Source organism: Alosa alosa, chromosome 1 (assembly GCF_017589495.1).
Source record: "Alosa alosa isolate M-15738 ecotype Scorff River chromosome 1, AALO_Geno_1.1, whole genome shotgun sequence".
NCBI lineage: Eukaryota > Metazoa > Chordata > Actinopteri > Clupeiformes > Clupeidae > Alosa > Alosa alosa.
The window spans coordinates 46,445,906-46,455,905 of record NC_063189.1 but is presented as its reverse complement, the minus strand read 5'-3'; the positions used below and the strand labels follow the sequence as shown (position 1 = coordinate 46,455,905).

The following is a 10,000-nucleotide window of genomic DNA, read 5'->3' as shown; positions in this document are numbered from 1 at the left end:
CATGAGCATGCACACGAGCACCTGAGGGAGGTGAGCATCATTTCATTCCAAACACAAAAAATCAAAACAACAACAAAAAATAAACAAACCAAAAAAGAACAGACTAAAACCCATGGAAACCTCCCCAGGATATTCCAGCTTGTTTACAGATGCGCAGAGCAACATGATCTCTGTTCTGAAATGTGTAATGATGTTCTAAGCTTGTCCTAACAAGATGCTTCAGTGTTAGCAGAACACATTTGCTTTTCTCATTTCTCTCTCTCTCTCTCTCTCTCTCTCCTCCATCTCCTTTCACCTGACGGGGAGCAAAGGCCCATACAGAAGGCTTGTTATTTACTGTCTCCATGGCAACGGTCCGTGTTTGCCTGTCAGATTTGGTGTATTCTTCTGTATTGACTCAGAGAGGGCTTATGGATAATCAGTGCTTTCACCTTCCTTCTGGCTGCTGGCGGGGGCTCGGCTGCACTCTGCAGCAGAATGCAAAAATCCTCCATTGTGCTCAGCAAATGACTCTCATCTCAACGAGAATCAGATTCTGAGAGCCAGTGCACAGTTTACATTCAATTGCACAAAGACTTTATATCCTAAATTCAATTTATTTTTGACTTGTGTGCATGTGATATATGTTAATATTATGAATTGCATCCATTTTCCAATCCAATTATACCATAATTTAATAAAATCTATCTATCTATCTATCTATCTATCTATCTATCTATCTATCTATCTATAACATCAGCGAATGATAGTGACGGAGTGAAGAAACCAGCAATATGCCGCTCTACTAAACAAGTGCCCTGAGTGTACTGTTGACTATGGGCATGGGCATGGGCCTACTGGTTAGCACTTCGGACCTGTAACCGGAGTGCCCTTGAGCAAGGCACCTAACCCCTCACTGCTCCCCGAGCGCCGCCGTTGATGCAGGCAGCTCACTGTGCTGGGATTAGTGTGTGCTTCACCTCACTGTGTGTTCGCTGTGTGCTGTGTGTTTCACTAATTCACGGATTTGGGATAAATGCAGGGATCAAAAGAGTATATATACTTATATATATATATATACTAAAAGCAAGATATAAGGGCAACATTCGGAATTGTTTACTACTTAAATGTTCAATAAAAATATATGTAGGCTGGGTTAGGCATAGTTTTTGTCTGTTTAACACAGCCAGAGAGCTGGCTATACTGTGTGAGGGAACTACCGATTTTGATAGGGGAAGAGTTCGTAAGAAAAAGCGTTTGTGTTCAGATGAACACGCAGATGAGATTTTAGAAGACAGCAGGGACAGATTCAGAGTCGATGTGTTTTACTACATACTTGACGTCTTTGTTTCTCAGTTTGAACATCGATTTGCAGATTTCAAGAGAATGGCTGGAAAATTTGCTGCTCTGAACCCGAAACATTTTACTCTACCTGATGCGCCTGAAAAAGTTAGAGCGCTTGCGGACTTTTATTCACAGGATCTATCCAATGCCGACGAAGTGGTTAATGAATTTGTTACATTTTGTGCAATGTACAGTGAGCTGTGCATGCATTTAAACACCCACAGAATCCTCCCATTTCTCATCGCAAACGACATGGATCGGGCTTTTCCTAATCTTGCCATTCTTTATCGTATTTACTTGACGATTCCAATTAGCAGTGCGAAGGCAGAGAGAAGTTTTAGCTGACTGAAACTCATTAAAAGCTTCTTTATGTTCCACCATGGGTGAGTCAGCGGCTGTCAGACTTAAGCGCCCTCTGTATCGAGAGAGACATTGAGGTCAATAAGGATAAAGTTATTGACAGATTTTGCAAACATGAAGGAGAGAATGCTGAAACTCAAAATAGATTAAATGTTTTTGCAGTGTGCATGTCCTTTTAGGCCTGTAAAGCCACGGTCTGTTTTTTCCTTTGTTGAGAAATTCTTAAAAGTGGGCCAACTTTTTAACGCTCTTGAGTTCACAGTCGCCATTTTCTGTTAGGCAAGGGCTATGGGATATTGTTTTCATTTACGTTTCTTTTCTTTAAAAAGGATGGGATAGTTGTTGTCCCTTTAACATGCTAAATTAGTTGAAGTTGTTGAGCAAAGTTGTTGTTTGTTTGACCGGAATAGGGAGCTATGATCAAAGGCTTTATTTTTTATTTTTCCTGGAATAAACATATATTAAATATTTTGGTTGGTTGGCTACTGCATATTACATGTGTGAATGGAAAGGTTGGTGAAATTACGCTAGTGCAAGCCAACGCGACAGTGCGGGTTACTGCAACAATCAGTGAGGGGGGAGGCCCCATCACACAATACCCGAGCTCCGCCCCTGGACTGAGCTACTACAGCACCGGCCATATTTGTCTCCGATTGCAAAGCCATTAAAAAAGCAGTGAAATGTAAGAATAAGGGGATTATGTCGAAGGTGGTTGCTTCTGCCAATGTTAATGGTTTATCATTTATGACAATAGAGCTGTAAAAAGATTAATACACTCAAGGATTGGTCCATATAGTGCAATAATACACCAAGATCTGATAAGCACTGGTTACTAGAACATCCTGATGAGCAACAGAGGAACGCTCGACTGGATTATTAAACAGATAACAGATCATCTGCAAAAGCTTTCAGATGTTTTGCAGTACAATGTAGATGCTAGGTTGGCTGTACCCGGGTGTAACAGCCTCCTGGCATCAGATCGGATGGAAGATGCTGAGCAGGTATGTGAAGAATTGAGAGTTACTGTGACACCCACCTGCAGTTCTGTCTGAAAGAAGAACTTCTGTGGGCACTGGGAGCAGTCGTAGATTTTATCCTCTTGACCGTGGGCTGAGAAAATATGGTGCTGGAGCTTATTCGCCTGAACAAATACTGCAGAGAGACAGAGCGAGAGAGAAAGAGAAAGAAAAAAGAGAGTTGATGAAAACATAGCATTCACTCATTTACACATTTTTTTTTCTTTCACAAATGATAGCATTGGAGCTTGTTGAACATACAGCAAAATTGGATACACGCGCGCGCACACACACGCACGCACACGCACACACACACACACACACACACACACACACACACACACACACACACACACACACAAAGACTGCCTAATTTGAGGATGCCTTTGAAAATGCTCTTCAACAAACAGTGCGAGTGCCTCGTAACTCCTTTTGATGTGGCTCAAATCCTACATGCTTATCAAGAGCTTGTTTGCTATCTTAATTGCCAACAGCGCCTGAGGACTGACTAGATCATGGGGCTGTGGATGACTGGGGCCGGTTTGCCATAAACTCTACCGAAGTCTGCATCGATGGCACGCACCGGTGAGGCCCCCGAGGAAAACAAACCGCACCTGCCCAAAAGCGAGTGGTCAAAAAAAAGGAAGGGAAAAAAATTAAAAAAAAAAAAAAACAACAAAACGAAACAATGACAAATGCCACCGAGAGCCAGCCAAATATCTGGGCCACTGAGTGCGTAACTCCACTGTGATGTTGCATCCAACTGAGAGAGCTAAAAATACCCCCCTCCCCCCTAATCGCAGAGCCACATTTGACTTCCACTTTGCTGTCTTTCAGCAGTCTGTTCATCTGACCTCGAGTGGTCAGCCGAGTGGCTCGTGGCGACCGGCGTACTGTAGGCCTAACAGCAACGGAGAAGGGATGTGCTTTATTTAGACCCCCTCAGCCACTGTGGGGACAGCAGCGAGCCAGAAAATAAACAAGTGCAGAAATTGGCATTGCCTACACTGGAAAAACATCGACTCCATTAGTCCACATCGCTAATTATATTGACAATATAAATATTCATGCAGACACACTATTTATTTATGCGCACCCAGAATACAGTCACAGTAACACACACGCACTCTTTGGGTTGGCACTTAAAATACATACTGTATCTTTGTGCTTTAATTAAGCCATAGTGCACAGTGGTGAACGTGTGTGTGTGTATGTGTGTGTATGTGTGTATGTGTGTAGCCTATGTGTTTACTTGTGTATGCACGTCAGTGCCTTCATCTGTAAGCGTATGTGTGTGTGTGTGTGTGTGTGTGTGTGTGTGTGTGTGTGTGTGTGTGTGTGTGTGTGTGTGTGTGTACTTTAATTCTCAAAGGAACACTTCAAACATGCCGTTTGTTATCCTAGACCCATGTGTTTAAGGACGACTGTTTAGCAAGAGCAGGAGAGAGAAAAGAGAGAGAGAGGGAAAAAAATGTGTCTAGTCTCTGAGGTCTGGATGTGCTGGAAAAGTTAGCAATCTGGGGTTCATTAGAATATCTTTCGGGCTGAAAACAACTTTTTTCTTCATATGTGTGTGCTCTGGGGAGGGGGGTGTTGGCTGGGCAGGGTTGGGGTGGGACTAGAGATTAAAGGTGATACAGCTCTGTGAAAGAGCTCATTTTTGCTTTTTCTTGCCGTTGCCTTAACCCCCACCCCTTCCACCAGCCATCCCCTAACGGGAGCTAGCCGTAGCTACATTAGCATGGCCCCGCACCTGGGGGAGCCACATTTAATTATGAGGAGGTGCGCACGCTGTAGGCAAACTCATCCCCACGGTGGGGAGACACGCGGGGGAGACAGCCGTCTGCTGACCTGCCAGAGATGAGCTTCACACTCCACACTACGGCAGCTCGCCTTCTTTCAGCATGACTAGCCGCGCTGTGAGCGCAACACGGATGCCGTCAGCCCGATTAAATTCAGCGCAGATTATATTTTTATACCCCTTTACCGGCTCTTGCCATCCTTGCCACAGAACTTCTCTCTCGGTTAAAACAACTCAATCAAATCCAATTCAAGGTGGCTGCAAGCCACTCAAACAACAAAACCGTGCCTATAGAACAACATGCTCTCATTCTATACGCTTGTGTGCATACATAAATGTGAGTCCTTATGAGAGCAGCCCGCCCTGAAGCGTGTCATGTCTATTTACACTCCTGTGAAACCAGCATCCTTGGTATTATGTGACATAAATATTAAACAGTGGCTGGGCTGCTGAAAGCGTTGCAGGCTCCATGCCAGAACAGCACCTCGATAATGTGAGCAGCCTGCAGGCTAACATCTCCATCAGCTTTGTGCAGCCATGTAATCATGTCACTGGGTCTGGATCAACATGCAGCACATGGGGCTAGCTCATCACTTTCAGCCACCATCATCTGGGGGGGCATTAAGAGATATTCACTTTGTCTAATAATCATCTACATATCCACGGTCTTTACTATATGTAGTACTCTACTATTATTTAGACCACCACATTTTTTTAATATCATATTTATATAAAATAACTATATTATCATTTTGACAATATTGTTTTTTTTTTCCAGCCTCTTATACTGAGCAAGTGAAGGACACATCTAGATGCATGCTGTGTACACCGGGTGCTTTTTCTGTGTACAGTGTTCAGAGAAACTTGGGAGCAGCGCGCGCGCGTGGCTTTCATCCCGGGCTCTTTTGAGCCGGTGTAAACCCTGGTAGTCCAAATCACTCGCTGCACCTTGGCTGCTGCACGGAGACTCCTGGGGCTTCTCGCTGCAGGCTCCCCCACTTCTGACACCTGTCAAACCAGCCCGGAGAGACAGGGGCTCTCTGTCATCTTCCAGGGCTTCTGGACCTCTTCAACTCCACTTTTCCCCCCATTGTTTTCCCTCTCCACTCCCCTCCCCTTCTCTTCTCCTCCTCCTCCTCTTCCTCCTTCTGTGCCAATGTTCCCCTCTACTTTTTGGCAGGCACTGCTGTTTTAGCCCACTTTGCCAGTGTGTATCGCCAACCTTCTTCTTTCTCTTGGCACTCTGATGGCCTGGGCCATTCTTAGAAATGACTGTGGTCACTCCGGGGCTGAAGCATGGCTCTGAACAATGTTTGTGTTTCAAAGCAACACCGCTGAGGAGACGGAAAAAGAAGAAGAAGATGGAGGAACAAATCTAAAAAAAAAATTCAGAGGAACTTAAGACTCAGGGTCGGTGTTTTTTTGTGAATGGAGTGGTGGCATTGTGAAGTGAAGGAAACACACAGAGGACAATGCAGACCTGCAGTCTCCTGAGTGTTAACAATAATCTGCTGCACACCTTCAATCTCCTCCATCTAAGACCCCCTGCATTTGTACTGCAGAGACTGTCCTGAGGGTGCTCTTCTCTCTCTCTCTCTCTCAGTCTCACTCTCTCTCTCTCTCTCTATTTCATAGATCAATATTAATATAAAGGAGAGAGGAGGCCTGTTTGTCACACCTAATACACAATGAAGGTTTTTACTGAAAAGCAAAGAAGGATACAAAAGTATTGTATAAAGCATACATACTATCATTGCATTTATAGCATAGGTCAGTAACAAGATGGACAAGCAAAGGGAAATTTAAATTGCATGTTGCCAAACTGCAGTGAGAGGAGTTATAAAATTGACAAGTACAGTAAAAGACTGGTGGGGTGTCTGTGGAGCTGACAGCATCTGATAGACAGGCAGAGGCAGATGGGAGGGTGCCATATTGATTATAGGATTTGAAAAGCTTAAAGAGAGCACCACCAAAGTCCTGACAACAGAGGAAATAAAAGACACAGAAAAACAACTCAAAAAGAAAAAGAAAAATGCTGAATTGCAGAAAGTACAAAGTCTGGCATCTAAAGTCAAAAAAGCTGAATTTTCCTGTGTATGAAATGGAAAAATGTGCTCACAAATTAATAAAGACATGCTGCATTTCTGAACACAATGCACACCAGTGAAGCACCATCACAATAAAAGTGAGCAAAGAGAAAGGTTGCTTTAAAATAGACAGAGAGATGTTTTAAGGGCTGTGCTAAAAACACGAGTGACAAAGGAGTGGAGAAGCGGAGCTAACAGCTTTTCAGATTTCATTATCCAGATATTTAACCCCAGTGACACGAGAGGAGGGGAGCAGCACTCTCCAGAGAAAGCTGGTCCCCTCACCTCCATGCTAAGAGACAGATGAGATCATTACCACCAACATCTACAATTAGCACATCCTCTTTTATTCCCCCCCATCTCTCTTTTCCTCTCTCTGCAGTCACTGCTTTCCATCCATTCGGAAGGGATTGCAGGAGAAAACAGGCAAATTGCAGAGCTGAGTAGTCACCGTGGTCTACAAAACCTCACTTCCTCTGCTGCTGCCTGGCTACATTTAGCACAAGCATCAACCATCCGAGGTGAACGGCACATGAGGCACATGAATGCCCCTGATCTGACAGTTGTGGGTGTGTGTGTGTGTGTGTGGGGGGGGTTACGTGCTAAGTAGAGCTGAATGGCGTTGGCTGAACGTGGAGTTGCTGTGGGTACAAAGGGCACAAAGTGCACTTTGTGTAGCTGTATGAAGCAGTTACAGTTGCAGCTGAACAACATGTCGGGGTCATATTCATTCCCTGTCATGGATACCTATACACACCTTAGCAAAAAGAAGTTTATGAAATTGTACAATTGGTCTACTTATTTTGAACTAAGCATACGTATAGCATATTTTTTGTGTACTGATCAGAGATACACTAAATTGAACCTTTATGTATGCTTATCCTGATAAGCATACATAAAGGTTTAAGTATATCTAGCCTATACTTAGTATTTATACTTAAGTATACTTAATATACTTATACTGATGGAAAAGTCACCAAAGCCTACGCCATTGGTGTGTGTGTAATATGAATGCAATATATATAAATCATAAATAAACAATAGAAATCTGTTAGTGTTAGTAAACAATACACCTATAAATTCACTTGTAGTGTAGTTTACTTACAGTATAGTTCTCAGTACTTATGAGTTTACTATTATAAACTGAAAGTGGGCCAATTTAGTCTGAAGAAGTATCAACATAGTATATGTACAAGTACATTTCTACTATTGAACTAGTAAACTTGGGATTATACTTCAACTGTACTTCAGTTTACTTTATAAAATGAACTTTAAGTATTTTTAAATAAGTTTTGGGTAATGGCAGACAGACAAACTTACAGCCACACACACATACACATGTGCACACACACACACACTCACACACACACACACACACACACACACACACACACACACATGCACAGTAAAACTCACCTGTAAAGCACACGGGACATTTGAAGGTGCCACCCATGCCCTCGAAGCTGTGCTCGATGAGATGGCACTGGAGTTTGGCGGGCGAGTCGAAGGTCTGGTTGCACAGCTTACACTCGTGGTTCAGCCCCTCTTCTGAGAGAACAGTGTAAAAACAGAGAGAGAACACCAGACCGCATGAGTAGACCATCTCAGACACTCTCACACACACTCTCGCCTCCCCTCAAAGACTCACCACACTACCCAGAAGAAGCAAAAGAGCTCATCTGAAATGGAGACTGCTGGTGGCAGTGAAGGATCCTGACCCTGCCTCTTTTTTTAACTCCACCTGCACCTCCATCTCACCCCCACCTTCCCTTTTAATTTGGCGGCGACATCCTTGTGTCAAAGGCGCCTGCCTGTGACTTTCATAGTTAAAGGGAAAAATGTAATATTATGTGTGATCTGCTCCCATCAGGCATAAATTGGACGACCAGCGGGGGGCCTAATTGCCTGGGCTGGGTCTTGCACTCCAACCAGGCAGGCAGAGCTCTCTCTTTTTTTACGATGCACTCATGTCAAGAGGGAGAAAGCGAAGTATTTCCAGTGTGTCACATCAGTGAGCCCAAACTGAACGATTCAACACAGCTACAGAAAAACATGCATTCTCATTGAAATCAGTCACAAAGCACTGAAGAGCCGGATTCGCATCGTAGGAGCCCTTCTTTAAAAAGCAGACATATTTGAAGTCTCAGATCTATTTGGCTGTGATTAGTGTGACCCCTCGACTCCCTGCTGCTACCCTATAGTGGATGTGGATGCAGAGAGGTGTGTATGTGTTTGTTTGTGTGTGTATGTGTATGTGTGTGTGTGTGTGTGTGTGTGTGTGTGTGTGTGTGTGTGTGTGTGTGTGTGTGGACTGGGCTGTGACCCGACCAGCTCGTTTGCCACATGCCTATGTGCTGACTCAGACCAGAACATCAACTGGCCTCTCATCCTCATCCCTCTCTACCTTTTCCCTCTCTGTCTCTCTCTCTGTCTCTCTCTCCCTCTCCCTCCCTCTCTCTCCCTCTCTCTCTCTCCCTCGCTCTCTCCCTCTCTCTCTTCCTGTGCAGAATGGTGATGGGCTCCTCTGTCCACTCCATCAGCAGCCAGTGAAAGTGAGGCCACCTGGGGGGCTCATCCGTGACTGATTTGCCCCGTCTCTACGGCCCAGCGCCCACCATATGGGCCCAGAGATGCCAGCCGTACCCGCGCCCCCCCCACACCCCAAACAGCTGTGGCCCACCATAAGACCCATGGGGGGACGCTTAGCAGGCCGGACCGCGACAGACCTGGCAATCCCTGCCACCTGAACCACCATACAAACCCCCCTCCCCTTCTCCGAAAAGAACAAAAACAAAACAAAGCCAATCCCAGCCTGCCATATTCCACCCACTAGGCCTCAAATCCCCGCTCACATATTATTGGTTATTTTCTCATTTCCTTTTTTATGACCAATTGTTGGGGCACTGCTCAGAGGGTACATTAAACCACATGGGCAGCCGTATTCATGGGCCATGTTTGGCGTTGACGCAACTTTTTAATTGCACTTACTAACATCGGTGTAATCAGGCTCTCAAACGAATGGTGGTGAATTGTGCTAAATGTGTGACATTTCTAATTTTAAATGGCTTTGGTCATAGCATATTTTCTATCATTTCTCATCTAGGACTGTTTATCAAGCAATATTCTATAATAGCTAATAATGTGGAAATAATTATGCATCCAATTCTTAGCTCAGAATCACTGAAGAATCACAGAAGAAAACGCACAACGAACAGCTTGATTTAACGCTCTTGATATGGCTCATAATACTCGCATTCTGTGACTATAGTCTGGATAATAACTATTCATGACCTACTACTTAAGAACCTATTAGAAATGATACATCACAAGATGATAGTGCTACTCAGCTAGTCTTAATGCGTTTTATATGTCAGTGAGCGTTCTTCAGAAACATCTGGCAATCCCAGGCAGCA

The 10,000-nt window shown here is 44.2% G+C and overlaps 1 protein-coding gene across 9 annotated transcripts in view; it reads right to left on the bottom strand.

Annotated features, from left to right (window-relative positions):
- LOC125303960 (zinc finger protein 521) overlaps positions 1-10,000 on the bottom strand; it is a 107,042-nt gene that overhangs the window by 13,763 nt on the left and 83,279 nt on the right. For 7 of the 9 annotated variants that reach the window (XM_048258436.1, XM_048258524.1, XM_048258607.1 and 4 more), the window contains 2 exons: positions 8,004-8,135; positions 2,720-2,835 (listed from right to left, as the gene is read on the bottom strand). In XM_048258436.1, the coding sequence (XP_048114393.1) occupies positions 2,720-2,835; positions 8,004-8,135 (248 nt within the window). The remainder of the gene's footprint in view (positions 1-2,719; positions 2,836-8,003; positions 8,136-10,000) is intronic. The other 2 variants (XM_048258079.1, XM_048258269.1) reach the window with 1 other exon arrangement.